Below are 26,232 nucleotides of genomic sequence, written 5' to 3'. Positions count from 1 at the left end.
GCGACGGGAGGAGATAAAAAAATGAAAAAAAAATGTATTAAATAAAAGGATAAAAATATAACACAACGACGCAAAATTCTTTTGTACCGCCGCGGAGAAAGGCGAAAACAAGGTAACCTGTTAAAGTGGGTCAATCGCGTGTGCACCCTCGTCAGAACCGCGTATATACGCACTCATCATCGATGTTTTGTGCGAAATCATTTCCTACACATCTGCCTCTTCGCCTTCGTTTTATTTCATACAAATACATTATATAGGATTCTTTTTTGGGGGTAAAAACACCTTTTACCCGACAAAAACGTCCATCCGTTCGTTTTACCCCCATCGGTTTCTCACAAGGATTACGTGTCATCGTCGCGCGACTGTTTTTTTTCTCCGTACAGTATACTAGCTGTATAGACATGTACGGTATATAGTGATCGTAAAAAATATTTTGCCGAAAACCTCGTAGGCATGTATGAGCTGCGGCAGCTTCAATATTGCAGCGGCGTTCCGTCGCGTTTATTATTATTTACGCCTCCCCGAAGTTCTTTTGGCCCCAGGCCAAACGGTTTTCGCGACGTTCTCGCGTTCGTTTATCAAACACGTTTTGCTCAAAAGTCACTCGGACGACGTAGTTTATCTCGACAGCGATAATAACATAAATATAATGTTCTAAAATGTGGTGCATTTGCGGGGTTTGTTGAACCGACGGCGTATCGCGTATGTAATATATGCGGATACGAATTTTATTATAATTAGACGAACGCGCACGCGTCAAAGAGAATCCAAAATAGTGAAAGTACAATAACGAAACCGTCGCCGTAAACGCGCGCGCGCGCGCGTGTGTGTATGTGTACGTGTATACGAATATAGCTGACGTATAGTGGCGGGGGCGGGGGTCGATGGGGTACCGTCGGCGGAGAAATCGCTGTGGCCTTGAACAATCGGGCGCGTGAAAGTTCACGGCCAGTCGCCCAGGCGTCTTCGTGTCCGCCTCTCGTCCAGGAAGTGTGTGTGCGCTCGTACATCGAGTCCCGGAAATAGGTCACGATTATAGGCAACGACTGTGGCTGTGGCGGTGGCGGCTCCCCTTCGCATCGCATTGGTCATTGTTTTTACACGCGTAAAAAAATTCCCCGACCGTTTATTGTTATCGTCGACGTTGTCTCTCCGCCGGTTTTCGAATAGGATTTCTAAAGAGTAAAACAAAAAAAAAAAAAAAACCGTATATTATATTATAATATATACGCCCACGCGCGTCTGTCGTTTTATATCGTTATTAATTTATTATGTAGACGGTTTAGGCTGCGGTGCAAGCTTATTTCGAATTCGTTATTCGTTCGTCGGATCTTTGCGCATCCTCCCATACAACAAAACCAACATTTATTTTACCATGAATTCCGTTTATAATACATCGACTCGAAGAGGTTTTTTTACGATTAAACGTAATATTATTGAGGGTTCAATTTTTTTTTAATTCAATTCGAACGAGATCATTTTTTGAGTAACAGTCCTATAAAATATATACAACACTAAAAATGAACACATTATTATATAACGTATATTTTATTATTTTATTACGAGCACACTGTAGTAGTTGCTGTCAGTTGCAAAATATTTTTCTTCGAAACTCGTTATTGTATAATATATTGTATATTTGTGCTGAAGTTTATTTAGATAAAGTACTTTTGCGGCCCTACTTGAGTATTTATTACGAAATTGTATCGTTCTCCGTTCCCAACCAACAAGAATGTGCAGATTATATGTTTTTTTCATTCTATCGTCAATTTTAGGAAATAACTAATATATAATATACTCTGTGTGTGAAAACAATCGAATTTAATTCAATAATATATAGCTTATATTTTAATTAATAGACATATTTATGCCGCATACATTATGCGATTACACAAAAAAGCTAGACAAATGTATGTATGTATATATATATGTGCAATGTGCTTACAGTTGTTTCTCAGAATCATTAAATAGTGAATATAAATTATAAAAGATACTACGGATCGATGTATAATAAATTGTTGCAATGATAAAACTTCGGAAATACTGAGTGGTATACTACGACTCGTGGTATGCAGTAAGTCCGAATTTTTTCCTAGAAAATATATTAAAATGCGAGGACCACAGGAAATATCCATTTTGACGTACAATGTTCCTCGCGCGCACTTATAATAGATACATATTATATATAAAAGGAGTCTCGAAGGGCTTCCTTCCATTTCGAGCGGACGGGCTTGTAGCGAGTGCGGGGAGGCGCTCGTGGTGACTTAAAGTCAAAGGAGAAGTAGAAGAGAAGTGAGGGCGTATATATATATATATATAAAACATACAAGCGCATATATAGGTCGTTTCGGTCGTGGCAGTAGTGGGGGTGTGCAAGAGTATAAAGTGAGTAAACGACCTTTGTTCGTCCCAGGGCCACGAGCACTTTATCAAGCACACAAAACGTGCGGCTCGTGGCAAACGTAAAAGTCTCCACCACCGCCGCCCCGCCGACGTACGACGTTAACACGCCGGGGTCGTCATCCCCGGCGGACCCGACGCCGCCGTCCGCCGGCGCCCGGCTCATGCCCCCTTCGTCCCGGCCAGCCACCACGCTGCCGCCGTCGACGCCGCTACAGGGATCGATCACCGGGCGTCTACCCCCGCGTCCGGACCGACCCGTCATCGTACGATGCCTATATAGCGTTTTACCTCATCCACATATATATGTTACGCCGTAACAGCTTGCGCGACACCGCACTCGATATAATATTATACCTTCGCGCTCACATTGACGTCATCGTATGACTCGCCACTCGCATCGTATTGTACATCGTATAATATCGTCAGTTCACTTTTATTGTCGCTGTGTTCACAATATAAAGTATTATGTAAGAATATAACATATATTTACTTTTCTTTTTAAACCAAATGTACACAGCATAATATATACGCGTACAATACTATTATACCAACATATATAATATATATATATCGCATATTCTAATATATCACGCGCGTATCTGCGGGCGCCGAAATCCGAGAGAAATATCGCCGAGTTGACGGATTCCGTCAACTCCGCCACCATTGGCTCATCGCCGCCGTCGCGACTAGCGAAACAAGGCCGTTTTCACTTTTGCTCCAATTTACATAAATTATTGTATTATAATAATATATTTTATCACAATCATTACGACTCCGCGAACGGTTTTCGTTCCTTTTTCGTTATACGATATCAACGACGTGCGATGGCTGGCGCGGGTATCAATATTATATATAATATATAAATAAGTGTCGTACGCCCTCGTCCAGATATCATAGATGAGCGCTTATATATATATATATGTATAAAATGTATAATTTTATTCGCCGGCGGCCTCGTCGACGTTTTCCGGGCACCGGTTGAATGGGCCGGCGCGTGGCGCGGCGGGCGGACGAACCGGAATCAGCTGTTATCGATTGCCGGCGAAAAAACGCCTCGCTCGAAGGGTAGGTACCGGTGGCGGCGGGGGCGACGACGGGGCTGGCGGCGGCGTCGGCGTCGACGGTAACCCACACACCGCGTCTGTCTCCGGTACGTCTGACCCGCGCGCGCGAAAATAGGGCGAGGGCGGAACGCAGCCTTGAGACTAGCGTCTGCCTGCCGTCGTCGCCCGTTCGTCCGCTCGTCCACCCCGCGGCACGCGTCTACTCGCGCGGGCGGCGGGGGGCGCTTGCTCGCTGAAAACTCCCACGCAAAAGTCGTTTCAGTGAAAGTCCGCGGACCGATTTATATATATATATAACTATATATAGATTGTGCCATTGTGGAGATATGCGGGGTTATTGCGAAACGTCGTCGTATGACCCAGTCGACATTTCCGATTTACGACGACGATAGTAATACTATAATAACGTCGTAGCTATTATTACGATACATAACTGTAGTAGAATCGTAGCGCGTGTATATTATTTATACACTATCTCTATAAATAATATATATACTGTGTATTATTGTAACAACATCGATAGTTTTATTAAGGTACAGCACCGCACCGAGTTCATAATATATTGTATTAGTATGAAACCATTTTCGGAAACGTCAATAATATAATAAAGCCGTTTTCCGGACACTTCGGTCGATTAAAATTCGCAATAATAATTTTCAAATACAAATATACATAATATCTACTTTAATTGCTTTTTTTTAATGGACTTGGCACTATATGCGGTGCGGTGCGTTCAGTCTCGCGTCGACATCTCGACGTACATAATATAAATCGAAAATATCTACATGCATAACGTAACGATAACGACGACGACGACAACTTGCTTACCGCTGTACGTGTATATATTACAATACATAATATTTTAATATAACACATATAGGTGTACGACGGGGCGTTTCTTCGTGTTTGCGTATACATAACGTCCTATCACATAATAATATACGAGATAGAGAATTGGGTCAGCCGCGCGCACCATAAGGTTTAATTTTTTTTTGCCGTCGCGTCCCTCTTCCCGCGTGCGGCAGCCGGTCCGCGATCCTTCCTAAAACACCTATAATATTATAATTCAAACGTGATGTATATATCACTGTTATATATCGTTAATCGCGTGAACTACTTAGACGCCACGACCAGGTGGTTATGTTATATAGAACCTTACGTAAGCGCATTGTCAAAAAAAAAAAAAAATCAACTAACACCATTAAAACAACACCATCGTCGTATAATCGACGTGCTCGGATTGTGTCGTGTCGTGGTCCGTCGCGTCCCTATCGTCGTTGTCGACGTCGGTGGCGTGTCGCAACGTCATAATAACCAATCCGTTATTATATAACGTCATCGTCTTTTTAGCACTACAGTATAATAGTGTTATTATCTCACTGCGACTATGCCGTGCAATGCTTCGTATTATAATAAATTATTATATTCCTATGCGACGCCACCTCCAACAATTGTAGAATCTCTACGAAAGAAAAAAAACGCTTAACGCCAAAATATATGTAAAGAAATACCTACCACCACACTATTTTTTTCATAATACACTGTCGTCCCACGACGTTTTTCGGATCACAGTTTCGGTTTTTTTCAGAATACACACGGGTTATAGTTACATAAATCCATACATAATATAGGTAATATATGTTTAGATGTATATAATGTTATGTACAATAAAATAATACCCCTACAAGATTTATTATTACATTTATCGACGTTGTGGTCTGCTTCAGAATTCCCAAAACCGATATCCTTTTCAACCCCAAGGCCGTGGCAAGACATTTACGAGCGTGAGGCCGTAGACCTCAAACCCCAAACGACGAGACTATTATGTTATATCGTCGACGATCGTAATATAAAACAAATAGTATACCGAGATAATAATATATGGGTCATACTCGCACGACAATTGGTCACATCCCTTTATCTCTCTTATACGTTATAATAGATGTGTGGTATCCCATAATATGCGTGTATTCTTAAGATTTCTTCTTCAAACACTCGTTTGTTCCGGTCAATTTAACCGTTTTAAGAAAGAATATTATATTATATTATATTATACACACGTGTTACAACAGTTTAGTGCACGGAGAAAAGAGTTAAAAAAAAAAAAAACTGTCTACAATGATGATTTAGCCCCTTACGTGTACGTGACCCAATTCCGAGACAACAGTTGGTCACGGGTATTTTTTGTATAGTCGGCCTCTTTCTTTTTTGGGTCTAAGGGCGTTTGACCTAATTTTGTATTCGTCGTATACCGCGCGTTGATGGGTCGTCCTCCCGCACGTTTATTTTCGGAGAGAATCAGAATTTTTCTTTCTTTCATTCTTTTTTTTTTACTCTTCTTTTTTATTCGTTTTTTTTTTGTTTTTTTTCTTCATGCCAAAACACACGCGCTGACCCGATTGCCGCGATAAATTGTGTTCGCCCACTATTTTCTGGCATAGGTTTTCCGGTCCCTTATAGGTGGGGACTATAGACTATAGTGCTACACAATAATAGATACATAATGCAATTATATATTTAAGCCGTTCAAGGCTAAGACGCCGGGGAACATAATATACGCTTTATTATGAAAAAAAAAACACAAACACAAACGCATGGACAATGTCTTATAAACGGCAATGGCCGCAATTTTACAACCTCTTGATGTAATACATAGATAATATTAATATTTAATATTTCAATATGCAACCAATGTCACGACGTAATATAGGTAGGCTAGACGACAAATTAATAATAAAAAAAAAATCACACTGAAAAACAAAACGTTTAACATTGTATCGACTTCCGACACCGACGGTATAATAATCTATACATATAATAGATTGAAAGGATATAATATAATGACGTAGGTATAATATACTCGATAAAATACGTGCCAGTGGAGCGGACGAAAAGTGCGCGTAGTGTGAGTTATAAACATTGAAAGTGGATTCGTTTTCAAAACGACCGCCTTATGCGGTTTCAGTGTGCGTTAATACTGTATACATATAAAGAGGTATACCGGAACAAACGCGAAATTCGACGTCGTCACTTTCTTTGTTCCGGATCGTATATACGGGGCAACCAAAAAAAAAAAAAAAAATCGTCAGCGATCTAATTTTCACCATTGGTAATAATAATAATATAATCATGGTCGATCGAGTTATTATAATATAGTGTGTGGAGTGGGGGTGATCTATATCGATTGTTCGTAAACATTCGATACTATATGTTATATTGTGTACTCGCATGTATATGTATATAATAACTGGTTAAGTACTTTATAATAAAACGTCCGACAGTAGTGTATATGTATTATTAAAATATGTACGCTCGTGCGTTTGCGGGGGAGACGTGTCTTTTGGGAAGCAGGTGAAAATGTGGGTCAAGGAAACGATGTGGCAACCGTGCGGCGGTTGCGGCGGCGCCTCAACCCACTTTCCCTTCCGGTGCCGTATCTGCCGGTCAATTATTCCCCCTCGTACCGGCGGCCCCAGCACACCACCCATCCCGGCCGTAAATCCTGGCGGTGCGGTAAGTGAGGGTCGCTACGGTGCCGGGACCTGAGTGTCTGCGATTTATATGACGTCGGCGGCGGTGTCTATGTACCTATATATTAATTATTTTTATCGAATTGAATTCGATTTTATATTTTATTAAACGTGAAATTTATTAAACTTAACCTCATCATACACGCAGTCGATGCAGTACATATACATACATTATTAATCATATAATTGGTATACTAACGTGTTATTTATACGAAAAACGATTAAATATCATATTGGTTGCTCGAACAGCACAACAAAAATTATAATTATATATGTAGCCGATTTCAATAAAATCTCATCCATATTTTATTATATATACGTATTGTAGATCACCGCAGCATTTACATTTTCTCATAGTATCCTTTGACAGCATGTATCATATGATATACTATTATATACTATTATTCATGTGCACGTTTGTAATACCTACCTAACGTAAATGTTCTTTTGTTGCAGGTAATGAAAAGGATGAGAACATCGATTTCCTGGATCACCTCCGGATCGCCGGCAACGGCGGTGTAGGAAACCCGGGAGCGGCCGACCATCTGCCGCCCAGGCAACAGTTGTCATTTGCCCTGCCGCACGGATTCCATCATGCTGGTGAGTATTTAATGACCATAATTTAATAGTGCAACAGCAATCACAATCCCATAAATAAAATATTACTTAAGTACATATTATTATGTAGGTCACTAGGCGTAGGTCACACGGAGTATATAGGTACTTATACGGTTTAATAATACATTCATTAATAATAATAACACATTATCGTACCTACATTGTTTATGAATGTGATGCAGAAACCAAAACTGGTGCTCGCACAGCAGCATCAAATCTCAGTTTATGCATAAACTATTACGTTTGGGTCGTCTATCACAATGTAATTCATTATCTCGGCGGACGGAGTATTCGCATAATATTATATATATATATATATTATACTGCATTATTACGATTTCGTTTTGTCAAAACGACGCGCTGCTGTGTCGTCACGACGTCTCGTCGTCGTGACCTAAATCTGCCGGGCGAAGCGCGTGCACACCTATAATAAATAAATGCATATGTTTAAGCAATATAATATATATATACCCCTTCGATTCCGACCAGTGACTTTCTATTGTTTACACCGCGGCGATGGTGTTATCCTTAACCTGACTCTCGCGCATAAAATTATATCTATTTATATATTCCACATAACTAGCTACGACTGCCGCGTCACGAGACCGGAAGAGCCGGTTCAAAGAAAGTCCGTTTTCACTTTGCGATTCGGAAGTTTCCGGTACGTATGTACATCGACGCGATCTTTCGCTATTGGTTTTTTTCGGAGCATTAAACCCGTGACGACGACAATAAAAATATATTAGGTATACCTATATGATGAATAACTCGTCCGCATTATTATAATGTATATTTTATTCATTTGATTGATTGCCATTAGAATTTCATTCGGACAGATAATATTATAATACGGTATACGCATGCATCAATATTCAATATTATGATATAGCAATAATAATAATATATAATATGATCTTTGACCGCATTCAACGAATTATATTGTATTATAATTTATCGCATCATATAGCTCTATTGTCCTGCGGATGGCATTATATATTTTATTAGGAAAATTTCCATTGGTACTAAATTATGATTTGATAATACATAATTTTTTTAATTTATAATAATATATTAAACGTATGTATGTCAAACGTCACGTTCAATATAGAATATAATGCGTTAATACAGCCAATTATATACTCGAAACCTTGAAACCCAAGACACCACGAATCGTATACATGATTTTCTCGCCAAATAGTTTCGTAAAAATAAAATTTCACTTTTGCATCGTGTATTTTTAACGAATATTATAACGACGCGCGATGACTACAACACAGGCGTTAAAGCCGATTTCCTCGACCCCGTCAACCGTTTATTAAATAGTATTAGAAAATAGTTTATCGTTAAATTCAGTTCCCATCGGCGCACTCCCGGGAAAACACTATTATTACCCCCTGTTCTTGACCACATCGGTAATATTCGTCCGATCGACGGAAACCACCGCGTATGTATATGTTAAATATTATTATTTCTATTATTCGCGGGGTCAATCAAAAATCGTCTTCTGTAGCACACACCCCTGCCGCTTGTAACGGCGATTATCGTGGGTTTGCTTGCAATAAAAAATTCTGACCACTGGTCATTCCTTGGGAATCGTCGGTTATATTTTACAATATTGTATGCGTACATTATATTTTGCGTGGCGGTCAAACCCGTTCGACCGCTGGACGATGGTCAATATCGATGAGGGATATAGCCAGCCCGTGATATCGTTTCTTCGCTATCCCCACTGCCGTGGTTAGCGGACCATGTTTTGGTACACGATGTGGACATCACCGGACACGACCGGTATAAAAACATAAGTATACACCCCGGAAACCGGTTCGCCTCCCCCTGACCATTGTCCGGTCGCGGAGCGCATAAAGTGCGACAAAGTTTGTGTGTAAAATATGCGATTAAATTATAAATGTGCGTTTGATGTCGTGTGCACATTAATGTGCAGATCGCACACACCTGGCCGATGAATAAAATTATTTTTCGTATTGATTCAATTGCGAAACGCGCTGCTATGTAGTGATTTAAAGTAAAAAAAAAAAAAATCGTGTTACATCTATAGACATATTGTAGATAATCGAATAGGATTATTAATTCCGATTGCGTTCAATTTATTGCAATCATGATGACATTCCGAACGTTTATTATACAATCATAATATTATAACTGTTCAAACGGTCTGCAACCATATTATAATTATAATTAATATAAGATATTTAGGCACATGCAAAATAACAATTATAACTATTATTATGTTTATGTGTATAGGAAAACGCTAAATTATTATTATTAAATTAAACTATATTATATTATTTTCGAAAAATTTTGTTTTCCGCATAAACTGTCATACAATATGAAAGTTCTTTTGCTATAATTTAAGCACATAAAACTTGTAAAATACTTCTTCATGATTGCTGTTTATGTATAATAGTGCATTGGTCAGTTTGATATTCGGTTACGACCTTTGACATAACGGACGTACAAAATAATAAATTACTACCGATTTATTTCCAGTCGTTCAGCTGTTAGTAAAAAAAAAAAAATCGGTTTTATAGTTATAGGTTTATGGGAAAGGTCATCGGTCTCCCCTTATACGTATATGTAGATGACCGATGGTCAGTCGGCGACGACTGACCATCGGAACCAACGCGAAAAACAGGTTCCTATTATAATCCCTTAGGATTGATTTATTCAACGACCTCAGAGAATCAGCTTTTTTCTTTATCCTCCAAGGCGAATTGTCGGCGAGAAACACGTTAAACGGAAAAAAAAAACTATAAAATCGTGTCATTGTCACCGTGAAGACGTGGAGTAAAACAATATACCCCCCGGAATCGGAAACCATATATAATACACAGGCATATATTCTAAAGATAAAAAGTCAATAGATCGTACTGCAATCTAGGTCGACAAATATCACAACGTAGGACATAAGCACTCGGGAAAAAAAGCCTCTAAATGTTCAATGTAAAATCCTTTAGATATTGGTGATTCAGGTAGAAAAAAAATTCTAACAACAATTATATTTATTATATGTGTACAAAAATAAACCACGTCATACTAATATTGTTGTACGTGTCAAATTTCAAAACACGTCATTATATTAGGTTTTAAAAAAAGTATATGTTCAGTGTTTTGATAAACTCTGCCAGTATAGGTATAAACGCGTATGGTTGATTTTGTATGATATAAATACAAGAAATTGCAAACAGTATAGCGTGTATATAGTATACATTATACGATTGTGGGCGTATTGCCGGAACCGGATGTCCGTTGAAATTAAAGAACATTTATTATATCATATAACGACCTACGTACCTACAGTGTATAAACTCTTGAAAACGCTTTATGTACCTTAAGTTCTGTGTATAAATGACTTGTACGAAAACTTATACCTATTTAGTAATTAGTATAGTTTACTCATTCATTATTATTGTATTTGTTAACTTACAAAAACTAACAAGTAAATTTGAATAGTTTTCACTTTTTAGTTTCGACAGTTTATTTAAAACTGTATTAATATTATAAAATAAGATATTTTCGAATTTATGAACGGTTTTATTTTTCATATTTTTATATCATTTCGTAAATTTTATTTAATCTATACAAAATCACATTATGCGATGTGAACTTCAATAGATTTAAACACGATATAAAAATGATTATTATATTATAATATACATTAATATTAGTGTACCTATGTATGATAAAACATATTTTATTAGTTTTTAGTATTAAATTCAATTTTAAACTACAAATGATATCAATATTCCATGATATGTAGTTTTGTGGTTAGTGTTTTTATCGCTGCAGCGACTTCAAACGTTTTTCAAGAATAAACGGATTTTTCTTGGTGATATTAGCAAAATATAATAATATTATAATTGGTATCTTTATTGAATATTTTATAATTAATTATTAGTATCTATAAAAGAAAAACTCTCACGAGGATAATAATAACAATAATTTAAGAACTTAGCGATGTAACGTCGTCGTCGGTTGGTCTTGTAAGTTGAAATCGTATACATTATTATTATTATTGCAACTATTGCACGGCGATAAAAATCTGTCTACGTCCCACAAACACAACTATACAATATTGTCGTCATTGCGGTCGTTGCGCACAACTACCCATCGTGACGTAATATACTCAGCAGGACGAACCGCGGGGGCTGTGCAAGCACATCCGCAAGTTTTTTTTCTATTCGTTCTTCTTTAATTTATAGGTCATGTTTGTTCGCTAACTATTTATAATTTTTTTTGTTTATACCGCATGTTTCCTGTCGGTGGTCGCGAAAAACTCGTCGTTAATAATAATAATAATAATAATAACTGCTCTTCGGTGACAACCCTTGCGTATTAGATTTCCGTCGAAAACATCAGAATTATGGAAACATCTGTGTGTTTACGTGCACGCGCTTTGTCCGCGAAGTTGTTTTCGTGATCGCGCGCGCCAAACCCTTTCGTTGCAATCGTATATAAATACAAATAATAAAGCCGCAGCAGCAGGCGTCGGTCCCATTGAAATTGCGCAAAGAGCGACACGCGCCACCGGTTTCCACAAAAGTGTCAAAAACCCTACGCCGAACGATAAAACCCTTTTATAACACTATACTGCTGCAGTGTATTATATATTATGAACGCAATAATTGCGTCGTCGATATTACTGCCGGCTAACCCTTTGCACAAAAAAAGGGTGGAAATGCCCCAAAAATCACACCGACCGTGTATTATATGACGGTGGCTGCGAGTGCACCGCGGGGACGATGAGGGACTACTGCAGGTGAACATTATGATGGTTGCCGTCGTTCAGCTGTATATATAAAATGCACGCGATTGCACAACGACCCGCGCAGATGAGGATGTGCTCGCACCGCTGACGACAACAAAGAGAAGAACCTACGTCACCCTTTTTGGGTTGAAATTCCGCGTTTTCAGCACAAAAAAAAAATAAAATAATAATATATTATATTGTATAATATCTTTGACGCGGCAAAAAAATTTAATCGGAAAAGAGGAAAAAAAGAGTTGTACGCACATTATACAGCAGCAGCAGCTGCTCCGCAGGGTACATTTCCCTCGTAGCCCCTTAAATAGGTATACACCGCGTATATTTGATATTCTATATTATTGTTATTATTATAATCCTGAGGATTACGCCTTTTCGCGCGGTCCGCCGATGAGTTATTATCGTTTCCTGGGGACGCGGACGACCGTATTTTATACATTATATCAATTTTTTTCACTTTTTGGAATGCTTTCCGCCGTTGCAGAGTAAAATTGAAAGACTCGTGTAAAACCAATGAAAAAAAATAACCGGCACGATGTAGAGAAACTCCCAAGGTCTCGGCGCGGGGTCAGTGAATTTATACGCTCGCCGAACCGGTTTCGCCGTCGTCGTCAGACTCTCCTGGAACGGCGAAGACCAGCGCAGGCCAGAAGAAGAGGCGTCGTACCTATAGGAAGCGCATACACTATACAATGATGATGATGGTGGTGGTGGTGGTGGTGGTCGTCGTCGTCGTCGTCGTCATAGTCGTCATCCGGCTGCTTCTTCCTGCTTTTGTCTGTAACGGTCGCCGCCGTTTCCTATACAATATAAAATACTCGCGCATAATAATTATTATACTTAACATATCAACAATATCGTCACGGTTCGCACCACCACAGTAAGACTGATAAATAGCCTGTGCTCGGACGTATCACGAAATTACAATATTATACTGTATAATAATAATAATGATATACGGTGTACGCGGATGTAGAGAGGAATATAAAATATAGAAGGGACGCGCGTTATTATTATCATTGTCCGTCATCGGCCGTCGTCCGGGGGACCGACTGGCGGACACGATGACTAATAGCGATGACCACCGCGTGTGATTTACACCTGTGCGCGGACGTGACATTTGCATGAGACCCGGTCAGTCCGATGTCTGGCTAGTCGACGCCCGTCAATCCGCCGCAGTGATTAATGGATCTCTATTTCGCGCGTTTAATCGGCCCGAAACTCGTTTTCGCCTCATCCTAACCTTTTTCTTTCTATATAAGTAATACATCGTATACACCCAACGGTCATAACTGACGTGCGTATAATGATGATAATATATTATATGTATACGTGTTATGCCGTTATAGGTATAAATGTTATAATAGATAGGGACTTTCCGTCGACTATTTTCTCAGCCTGACGTTTCCTTTCTAAATGCGTTTCTAGTCACATGATATGCATGAACACATTTACGCCATAGAAAAAACAATAATAATGTATAGAGTGATTCACCAAGCATGTTCACTCTTTATTAACATTGCAGTTATTCAAATTCTGATTTTTGGAATTTATAATATATTTAAAGACTATTTCATTTCAAATACTTGAAATTTACTTTGCTAAGTGTATCCTGTAGCGATACAATAAACTTCTGGTTTTCAAATGAGAACCACTCTCCCCTTTACGCATTAAATTATTTAACGGATATTTAAATATTCTAAAAAACAGAATATGAATAAATTCATTATTAAATGAAGAATTGATTTAAGCATATTTATTGAATTACCCTGTACATAATATACAATATGGTAAAACGAGAGTTATTATTATTGTATTTATACTTTATGACTACGCGCGGCCGTTGACTCGTTAAAATGTTACTACGTCGTCGAAAAATTAAAATTGTTCAATATTTGCTCGTAAATTGGGCGTATCGTTTATACTATACATATTTTATATAATGATCCGTTTGTTTACAAAAACCTCGTGTTCTATCTCTGCCGGCGGAAAATAGAAAAATAAATAATAATAATAAAACATCGTCGGAAATTAGCGGTGAACCAGATACCGCGATCGTACATAGTCATATATATCCACAAAATGTGTTTATTAAACAGCTGATGTCGTGTATAATGTACGGATAATTTTCTAACGCGTTTCGTAACGCCAAGTTTTACGACACTGTTTTACGCAAAAACCTACTTCGATCAGCACGATTGACCATTGCTGCAAACGGGTGAACAAAACAACTGATTGTAATATAATACTTAAAACTACCCATACCGCACCCGTAATAATGATAAATGTAATTTACAATATTATATATATGTAATACCTATAACGATATGTATTAGGTATGTGTGTTGTATATATATATATTATGTGCATTGCCCACGCACGACACGCGCCAAATATTGTATATTAGGTTATAACAATAAGTTACGTTACGTGTCAGTATTATATACACACACGCGCTGATTAAATATTATCACACCGCGTATTGACAGCAAATCGTGGATTTAATCTGCTGGTCAACGAAAACCCCGGAAACTCGGCGTCATCGGCGTGTAAAATAAAATGATTAGGTACTCGAAAACCTGTTACAATAAGCTACCGCGGTGCGACGATCACATTTTTTTCCCGTAAACAATAATATATTGTTGTGGCATAATATTATTACTAAAGTAAGAATTGACCTGTAAAACTATAATTACGACGCGAATACAATAAATTATTAAAGTAGGTTATAATAATTAATATATCTATAAAGTTTTGTATTGCAATTTGCAGTTTATACCATCTACTTAGTTATTTTAACAATTAAATTCTTAAGTTAACTAAAAATGTATTAACTTGTTATACAAATTAAATTTTTCCTACCTTTGTATATATTATGCAATATTTCAATACTATATGTATATCTACTTAGGTACGCGTACATATATTTACCTATACTACTATACTTAACGTATTACATGTACACAATATTGTGTACGATATTATATTATATTGTATAAAACCCGTGTGGATCTCGTATGAATAACGCGCCGTGTATATAATATATTATTATAATGTATGTATATGTGCATAAATTAACGAGTTTTCTTGTTTCGTTTCAGGCTCTCTGCCACCCAGCCCCGCAGATTCCGGAGTGTCCGACGTGGACAGCAGCAGCAGCGGGCACACGTCCACTGATACCGAGCTCAGGGCTCGGCTCCAACCGCACCAGTATCACCACCAAGGTCAGATTATGTTCACATTAATAACCGAATATATTATAATAATGATAAGTCTTTCCTCTTCCTCTTCATCCACATTTATTACGATACTATCGAATTATAATTAACAATCTATTTTATAGACTAAAATACAATATTTTATAATATTGTAATGACTTAACCCGTCCAACCATCGTCCTCAATCTTTTTTAACTCTGAACACTTCTCAATATCCACCTTACTTGTTTCTTTAACTCATTAACTTATTATATTATTCTGAAGATAAGAGATTAATGTTTTTGGGCCTTTGGTTTTTTTCATTGTTTTCTGTACGCTGTATCAGTTTCTTCTTGCGGTCGTCGTACTAGTCCGGACCCGCCGAGTATCGCACAATGTCACCAGCAGCAACAACAGCAGCAACAACAGCAGCAGCAACAACAGGACTTGTTCTCCAGGATATATGGAGTGAACGCTCCGCCACCAGGCGCTTACCATCATCCCGGTCCCGCGCCTCCATCGCCCAAACATCCGCTTTTCATGCGAAACAACCGTGAGTGTTATCAATATTATCATAATTACATTTCGCGGGTACAATATTATTTTACTTTTTTCGTATTTCATAAAATTATTGTTCAAAACAGTAAAAACCGTTCACAGATAAAACGACCACTTAGTACGCGTGTAATATAGTTGAATGCAGAAATCGGGTTAACTTTTATTTGTTTTGCGGGACATGCATAAATGTATTCCTCGAAGTTAATAAAAAACAAAGATTACTCGAAATGACTCATTCCAAAAAAATATTTTTACCATTTCGTTCGACAATCTATATTTTATCTCTCTCTATCTCGTCGTCTGTGTGTCTCTTGTATTATTTTACTCTTTCGCAAACGTTGCAGAAAATGATGACAATTTTGTGTGCTTGCTGAAGGAGAAGGTGGAGCTGAGCGTTGTAAATTTATTGGTCGTGCGGTTGGTCAGTAATAGCCGTTTTGGCGCAAGTCGACCACTCTGTGTGGGTCGTGAGTGTGTGTGTGTGCGCAGTTTGTTTATGTGTGAGTTGAAACAATATAATAAATATGTATAAAAAAAAATCTTTACGATGAAAACGAGTTTACACTCGGCAGTGTTGCCAATGCGGTCGCGGTGGCGCGGCTTGAGGACGATTGGTGGTTTTTTATTTCGTTTTCTATAGCGATTTGCGGAAAGGGAGAACCGACGCCGAGCATTGGTCACGTGACCACCTCGACTCGAATGCATGTGAACTCGTGTAGCGCGTAAAAGGAGATAGAGATACACTGATACATACATATTATATACATACACACACACGCGCCGACGGACATCGAAATGAGTGCAGAGGTGGATATATCATGTATTCATGTACTTATATACACAAAAGACTGAGAGTGAGAGAGTATTATTATATATATATATATATATTTATATATTTATATATTTATATATTATAAAACCTAATGATATGCAGATGTGAGCGAGACGGACTCATGGACGCGTAAGAGAGGAAAGAGACTGAGAGAGAGAGAGATAGAGCAATGACATACTAACACTTCAAGGTTAACTCTCACTCGCGCGCACACTATAATAATAGCAATACAATAATACCCGATACATGAACTATCATACTTGGAGATGGATATCTCATACACCATATAGCTAAATATAAAAAATGATCCATCATTTACGATTTTCGTACATCGCGAAATGCTCAATATGCGATTGCCTCGCGTGACCTTTCGCCGTATCGATAACGCACGTCTATTATGTTTGAATATAATATGTTTATAATAATATAATATTATCGTTTCCGCTGCCTTATCTTCCGCGATCCCATGATGTTTATCATTCACATTAAACCGTTTTGTAGGTAGGTAGTAGGTACGCACGGGCGTGTTTGTCGAAATAAAGTGATTAATAAATTATACGCGTTTATAATATCACGACGTGCGCGCTCTCGATTTGAGATAACAAGAAGCGCCGCGTGCAATTATATAATAATAACGTTGCGTTATCGCATTCAGGAAGTGTACAACACGTAAACACACAAACACAGCACGAATGTACGATGATAATATTAATAATAATATAATCACCGCCACCGTAAAGGTTGTAGACGTTGGCGAGTGACTTACAATTTTTTTTTGTCTTATTATTATTCGTCGTCGGGGACAATAGAAGCGGCGTCGGTGGTGGCATAGAGTAGGTATTCAGATAAAAAGACACACGTCGTGTGCGTACAATTGTTATGATGAAACGAATTATAAAAATTATTAATACTATAAAACGCATATAAAACGCATGCACTTACATATTACTTATAATACTTTGTCTACTCGTACGCACACGTTCATTTGGCTCGAGTATGAATTTTCGCCAAAATAATAATTTAGGTACGACGACGATGTTGTTATTCAAAAAACGCGCGAGCCAGTGTTCGCTTCGCCCCTCCCGTGGCTGTTGCGTAACGCTTCGTTGCCGGCACCGCCGCCACTCGTCGCGAACCCATCGGTCACGTGGTCGCCGCCACTGCCGCCGTGGCCGACCTTCGACGATGCTTCACGGGAGTCGTCGTCTCACATGCGCAAATTCCGTTCCATTCAATAGCGATTTATATTTTTATACACGAAATGACTTCCGCGTTCGTCGCCGAGTGTTCTCTGGTTTTTTTATTCCTTCTTCACATAATAACACTATAAGAACCTACATACAATAATAATATTGTATACCCGCGCGTCACTCCCCCTCATCATGATATCCATTATTTTTTTCCCTACGACCAACGATACCTATGAATACAATATTATTACGTCGACAATTATTGTTCAAGTACGAATTTGTTGTGACGATTCGGCGCCGCTAAAACCAGGAAGTATAATATAATATTTTTTATATTATATTATTATGATTTGGCGGGTTGGTAGTCGAAAACGTTTAATAAACGCTGTCGAAATCGACTACACCTACACTGACACACCGTTTTTATTTCTAGCAAACTACGCTTTTCGTCTACCGCAACGATATACATATTAATTCAGTTTAATCGATTTTGGTTTCTTCCTGTATTGGTTGGTACACTTTAATACTATAATGACAACTTATACTATTGCGATAATGTAGGCACCGAAATTATAATTAAATTGATTTTTTTATTGAATTAAAATATCAAATAGAAAAATAAATATAAATTACAAATATTTACAATACGATATTTCTTTTCCATTATATTCTTTAAGTGTTATTCGTGCCGACGTTATAAGGCGATAAAATACAAAATTTAGACAACTTGATAATATTGTAATAACTAGTGATATCTATTATATATGGGTAATGACTATACTAATGAGTAATACAATTAACGAATAATAAAATATATAAAAACTTATTCTATATAATGTTCGAAATAATCTCCATCTTTTTTGGTTTTCGGATTAACATTTTTTTTTCTAAATAAATATATTTATATATATATGTATAAAATATTAGACTACAACTTTTTGCGGCTTATCGCTAGAGACGTACAAGACGAACGGTGCACGTAAATTATCGCGCGGTAGGCTCCGGCACAGTTGCGGCGGCCATCCTATTCCCGCGGAATGCGAATAACGGCGTCGGGGGCCGGGCTCGTGCTTATGTCTGAAAATAGCACTCGTGAGCCGCAGGCGGATGTATTTAGCGACGGCAGCTGCAGCAACTATTATTTATTATATATGTGCGAGGCGGGCGCGAAACGCGGAAATCGCGGACGCCACGCGCGCGCAAGTCGATCGTTTTTCATTTCTGGAAAGACGATACGGACGGTATATAATATATAATACACCGCTGTGGCTGTGGTATAAACAATAGACTGATTTCGAATATTATTAAATAATATAAAAATGAATACAGCACGTTACTAAATACTCTTAAAAATATTGTAATGTGTCATAAGTGGAGAATTGATTGGATTTTAGGGGGAAAGGAACTAAATATGCAAAATGACAACATAAAAAAATTATTATTTTAATTTTGAGGTAAGCTTTGAACTATTTTGTGAGTGGCTTAAAGACGGCTAAGAAAAGCATCACACAATCACCACCTATATGCCTCCCCTCCAACTACCACATGAACGATATATCGAAACTGTTTCAAATTCCTATCAATTGCTATTTTAGAGTAGCAAAAATGAAATAACAAAACGATAATCGATAAAATTGATTTGAACTTCTCAGAAGCTTCTAGATTAGATCTATCGTCTGATCTTTGCCTGTACGTCTGAAACGAAAATAAAATCGAGAAGAACGTCTATGCTTTAAATATAATTCGAAAATGTATAAGCGACCAAATTCAGTTTGCCTATCATTAAGCTTGTAATCGTATCATCAATTTTTATCGCAGGCAAGTACCTATAGTTTAAACAATCATTTCACATTTCCTTTTCCGTGTTCACGTAACACGCGATTCGGTTTTTCGCGATATATTATTAAATATTAGTCGCACGTACGAAAACACTGCACTGTGGCGTGCACACAAATACACACACGGCCGCGATCGCGCCGAGCGTGACGTATACACGACATACGTGTGTGTTTAAGAGAGAGAAATTGAAATTGAGAGAAGGATAGGTCGATCAAGTTCAAGGTGAACGAAAAAAAATACATTTATATATATGGGTACCACCGTCTGGGTTTCGACACCGGTTCGTCCATCGCCGTAATAGTTGGTGAGGGATAGCGCGGGGAAGCGCCGTAACCACGTATATATAAACCTGTAAGATCTGCCGTTTTAAACGTCCGTAAAACAATATTATATTATTATACATGACATGCACACGATATATGTCGTAACAATTACGATTAATAACGTTTTTCGTATACCTAAGCGCGATCGTCCATGTAGGTATCCGAAACTGGTCCACGAATAAGCCTCTCTAGTCCGGGCGGACTGAGGTATGATATTCGACAGAAAAAATGAATACACCGACTGGACGAAACGGAAATCCGTTTACGGAACGACGGTGGTACAACAATAATATCTTAATACACCCGGACGTATATAATGTACATATATATATAATAGGAAATAGAAGACGTTTATTATAATATTAATAATATAATAATATTTTAATCTCCTTTTGAATGAGAAATTGCATCGTCGTCGTCGGCCGTTCCCACAACGGTTTCCTGCTCTCTATAGTCTACGCACGCGGCTCATAATATATACTCGTATAGTCGTATATAGTAAATAATGAGATTGCGAAACGCTTCGTTTATATTATAATATACACATCATAACGTATTGTAAAGTACAGCACACACAAGTCTGAAACGTATGTCAAAAACCATACATTGTAAATATTATCGTGATGCGAACCCTTCAGATTTCAGAAACTTTCAAAATTGTCGCTTTTCCCGGACTTTGTTAATCGAAAAATCGAAACGCACGTGATAAATTTCTATTGGCGAGTTGCTGCGAAATGACACTACCCAAGTATTATTATAGCCACCGTGTGGTATACGCTGTATGCGTTTTGATAGCGTTCGTCGTCCGTCTGTCCGTCTCCTTTTAAGGACGTCTCGTGCGCTAAACCGGGAAAAGTATTTACGTTCTACGTCATTACATTATTATACGACGCGATCTGTTTAAAATAATAACGAGTAATGAAGTAACTATACTTATATCGTGTACACAACGACCGTACTTGTTTTTTTGTACGGAAACGCGTTCGGAATGTTTAGAAATTGTTATCGGGAGTAAGGTATAACGAGTTGAACGCAAGCGAAATATTATTAATACACGTTTGTAATATGATAAAAACAATAATAGCGTGCAATCGAACAGTTGGAATATTGTATCTGATAGTGGATAGTTAATTCCTGGATATGAGTAAAACTGAATAACTATAGACTATATTTATGCAGATTGTTCTTCGGATTGACACTTCCGCCGTACCGTGGTATTATATATTAGTAATAAAATCAAGGTCGAGAATGCTACACCACCGTATAATATTTTAATATAACAATTCCATGAAAATCGAATATTTAGGTATTTTTTTATTTTATTCCGTTACTCATTAATTTTTCTAGTCTGTATAATAGTATGTCACTACCAGACCAACTTTTCATCTGCGACCACGCGCTGCGACGCGCGCGCTTGTTTTTCACGAACGCCCTTGAAACGACCGCTACATGTATGGTCGCGTCTATTTAACATCATGTTGTAAATAATTAATAAAATATGATTTTACATTACAAAAAATAATAATATTGTATCAAATGACTAGGTACTAGGTAAATTTATATTATTATTATTTTTTACTAAAGTTTTTCGTTTCTTGTCGTACGCAGATCCTTATGGAGGTGGCGTAGCTGGTTACCACCCGTCGGCCATTGGCGGCTACGGATCAGCAGTCAGCCCCACATCCGGCGGCCACTTCGCCATGCCACCGTGCCCGCCCACGGCCGCGCTTCCGGGCACCGTGGTCGGTCGTGGGTCTGTCATCCAGGCGGCCGCGGCCAACTGTTACCAGCCCAACGGCGCCGGGGCGGCCAACCTCAATGACCTATACTACATGGACTTTGGCGCCCCAACCGCGGCTGCGGCCATGTACCACCAGAAGGCAGTCGGAAACAAGAGTGGCAGCAACAAGAAGCCCAAGAAGTACGGCAGCGTCGGACGGCCGTCCGCTGCCGGTTCCCCCGGAGCCATCCAACAGCAGTCCTGTCCGGCCACGGGACCCAAGCGGAAGAGCCGAGAAGGTAAACAATTATTCGACCTAACGATCGAATCACGCACAATAATTTATGACGATATGCAAGACAAATCGTATTTATTTTAATATGATCTGTGTGCAGCTATTATGTTATTATTATATTATATTAACGGAGCACGTTTTTCGTATACAGGTTCCACGACGTACCTGTGGGAGTTTTTGCTGAAACTGTTGCAAAACTCCGATTACTGCCCGAGGTTCATCAAGTGGTTGAACCGGGAAAAGGGCGTTTTCAAGTTGGTCGACTCCAAAGCGGTGTCCAAACTTTGGGGAGAACACAAGAACAAACCCGACATGAACTATGAGACGATGGGACGTGCTCTCAGGTACAAATTAATCTCATCATATATTATTATTAATATGGTTTGTTTAGTGTACAAAAAACGGTTTAAATACAATAACGCGATAATAGTAATTCGTCAATGAATAAGCGTGAGACATATATTTTTGATACCCTTTTTTTGCATCGGTTAAACTCGTACCACAGGCTGGGATAAAAGAACAGATGCCCATATTTTTCATGCGTATAAGAATATCTTAATGCATAAAAACATCTTACTTTTACCATTTTAACCTAACCTTTCTATTAAAAATCCGGTCTCTGAAGTTTAAATTAACAAGTAATAACTATTTATGCTGTATTATACGTTATGTTATATTCATTACTGCTCACCGGCGGTATTCTATTAGAATATTCGTTGGATTATGTATTATACTTTATCGGTACTGCCGCACGTGCACGGCGTGCAACGTTCGTATAAATCAGTAATGATCGGTGTGTAATAAATAATAACATTATAAAACATTTAAACATTAGCTGCATCGGTATACCGGCTTCTTACCTACATGAGATGTAATAATATCGATAAATCGATTAATTCGCTTTCGACGATGACCAGACGTTGTTTGTAAACACCGTTGCGTTTATATACCTACAAACGGTCTGCTGCTATGCCGCAACAGATAACATAATATCGTAATAATGTTATAATAAAGTTACTTATTAATTTATGCTGCGGTCAGCAAAAACGCGTATAATGTATTATTGTACGTTATATATTATTATAATAATTTAATATGTTCGTTACGAATTGATTTTTTTTTCTATCGAAATATAGATCATTCTGTTATCGGTTCGTTTTTGAATTTATTTTTTTTTAATTAATTAATACGCTTACATTGGGTTATTTATATGTAATTAATTGTACCGATCGTACATATTATATTATAACATTATTTACTTTACATATTATTAATATTATAGTACATTGTAACATGCGAGGTATGTAGATTCCAAAGTCTTAGCATTTCCGGATCTTAAAATATAATACGCATAGGGACTATACACATATTCCGTAATGCCGAAACGTCACTGGACACTGATTGTCGTTTAATCTTTGATTACAATGTTTGTTTTACGCGTGCCCTTATACACATTAAACTATATTATAGATAGTTTTAATTATTAAAGAAAAGGATCAAATTTAAATATTTAACTATCGCCAACTCGCCCCACCCTCCAAATGAATCGTCAATAAATAAAACATTAAAATATCGTTTTACTTAATGATATACCACCTATTAAAAATGTAATATTTCTATGTTATCGCTTACCAGCTTAGATATTTTTCAATTAAACAAAATAATAAACAAACAAACTGCGATTATAATATGCTCGTTTATTCTTATTTGACCATCACGATCATTGATTGAACTTTGAACTCGCGTTGTCTCGTATAGGTACTTGAAACATAAAACCATCCTTTATAATGTTTAAACACCAAACTAAGTTAAAAATCGTACCAATACTCAAAAGTATACTACACTCATGTATACAAAACTGAATAAATTTTTATTATTTTTAAATTCATCTTAACGTTTAATGTAATGTATTCACATCAATAACCGTTCGTTCATTTGTTTGTGCACAGGTATTATTACCAGAGGGGAATCCTGGCCAAAGTAGACGGCCAAAGGCTGGTGTACCAGTTTGTCGACGTTCCCAAAGACATCGTCGAAATCGATTGTTCCGGCGCATGAGGATTATGTAAACCCAAAAACGACCAAAGACCTCATGATAATAATATATAAATATATTGTCATCTTCATCATCGCAGTTGCTATATTATAATTTATTCTTTCTGCCTTGGTTGCAGAATCATCGTCGTCAGTCCGTCGTCATATTATTATTATTATTTTTATTATTAATATTATTATCATTACTATACGTAGGTCAAATTCAACCTGCGTATGGTGTGTATAACACGTATATAAGATGAATGTATGTGCGTGCGTGTGTTATTATATATTGTTAGTATATAGAATACTGCACTATTCGAGTTCAAACTCGTCCGCCGTGTAAATATCGCGCAAAAACTTGTGTTTCTTTTTTTTCGTATTATATTTTTTTTCTCCTGAACGTGTACTGCCGCCATCGTTGCTGCTACCGTTTGAACAATGTATAATATTATAATAATATATTTTGATGTACTCCCTGCTGGTTGTTGTAGCTGATGCTGCTGCAACCGTCGTCTGTGTGCATGTGTATGTGTGTGTGTGTGTGTGTAAAGACTGACAATAATTAACCGAGAAGATATTATGATATAATATACTAAAAAAAATAATATATATATTATATTTAATAACATTAAAAAAAAAAAAATAAAAAAAAAAACAGAAATATATATAATATATATATCATATAAATTAATTATTGTTAGTTTGACCGATCTCTACGTTTTTAGTATATATTATATATATTTAAAACAAATCTCGAAACGTGTACAAAATTTTAATTATTATTATTATTATTAATATTTTAATTAGGAAAATAAATTCGATTCGGAACAAATAAAAAACAAAAAATAAAAGATGAAAACTTTATTATTATATGCACACGGCGCATATACGTGTGTGTATAGTTTCATTTTTACCATTTATCATAAATATAATTATTACGATTGTAATTTTTTTTTTATATATATATATATATATATATACATATATTATTTTTGTTCCGAGAACGCGTTTTTTTTCTCAACTTAAGTCAACGAAACCCCTTATTACTGTACATAACCATAATTTATAAGAATAGCTTTAAGGTTATAATATATTATATTGTTGGTGTAAGTTTTTAATTATTCAAGTGCATATATATATATTATATATACACAATATATTACATAATATAGGTACTAATGTTATGTGTAATAATATTTCTGTATAAAATTTTTTTCGAACTATTTTTGTATGCTTTTTTAAGTTAAACTTATTATTATTTTTTCCTTTTATTTATTTTGTTGTTTTGTATGTAATTTTAAGGATTTAATGTGTTTGTGAATCATTAACGTGAACAAAACCGTTGGCACCGGACGTTTATGTATCGAATATCTTACCATCGCGTCGCCTCAAACGAAACCAAATGAAAAACAAACAGACTTTTAATATAATCCGTACTTAAACACATTTAATAATAATGCGATAATATATTATGTATATTTATATATTTTTATTTTAATAACGCTCGCGAAATTACTCAATAAAGCTCAAAAAATAGACACGACTTGATTATAAAAATTTTTACTACTATACACGGTCTATATAGTGGTAATCACACCGAAACTGTTTACCATTATAATTGTTACGTCCTTTAAACAAATTAATAAATAATAATAGTAATGACTTAATAAATATTTCAATGTTATTTGTATGAAAAAAAAAATTTTTTAAAAAAGAGAAAAATGAATTTAATCACCAAAAACGTATCTACATAATGTCGACGCGCACGACGTGAGGAAAACATACAATATATTATTATATTCTTAATTAATTATTATCACTCGTCTCGTCAATTTTTCGTAAC

The 26,232-nt window shown here is 37.0% G+C and overlaps 1 protein-coding gene across 2 annotated transcripts in view; it reads left to right on the top strand.

Moving 5' to 3' along the window:
* Positions 1 to 25,058, top strand: part of LOC113551563 (ecdysone-induced protein 74EF) — a 113,993-nt gene extending 88,935 nt beyond the window's left edge. For both annotated transcript variants that reach the window (XM_026953864.1, XM_026953865.1), the window contains 6 exons: positions 7,454 to 7,597; positions 15,500 to 15,622; positions 15,942 to 16,148; positions 21,946 to 22,356; positions 22,504 to 22,696; positions 24,302 to 25,058. In XM_026953864.1, coding sequence (XP_026809665.1) covers positions 7,454 to 7,597; positions 15,500 to 15,622; positions 15,942 to 16,148; positions 21,946 to 22,356; positions 22,504 to 22,696; positions 24,302 to 24,410 — 1,187 coding nt within the window. In that variant the 3' untranslated portion in view covers positions 24,411 to 25,058. The remainder of the gene's footprint in view (positions 1 to 7,453; positions 7,598 to 15,499; positions 15,623 to 15,941; positions 16,149 to 21,945; positions 22,357 to 22,503; positions 22,697 to 24,301) is intronic.
* Positions 25,059 to 26,232: the final 1,174 nt, after the last annotated feature.

The sequence above is a fragment of the Rhopalosiphum maidis genome, chromosome 2, assembly GCF_003676215.2.
Source record: "Rhopalosiphum maidis isolate BTI-1 chromosome 2, ASM367621v3, whole genome shotgun sequence".
NCBI classification, from domain to species: Eukaryota; Metazoa; Arthropoda; class Insecta; order Hemiptera; family Aphididae; genus Rhopalosiphum; species Rhopalosiphum maidis.
The sequence above is the reverse complement of the archived record's forward strand: the minus strand, read 5'-3'. Positions and strand labels throughout refer to the sequence as shown.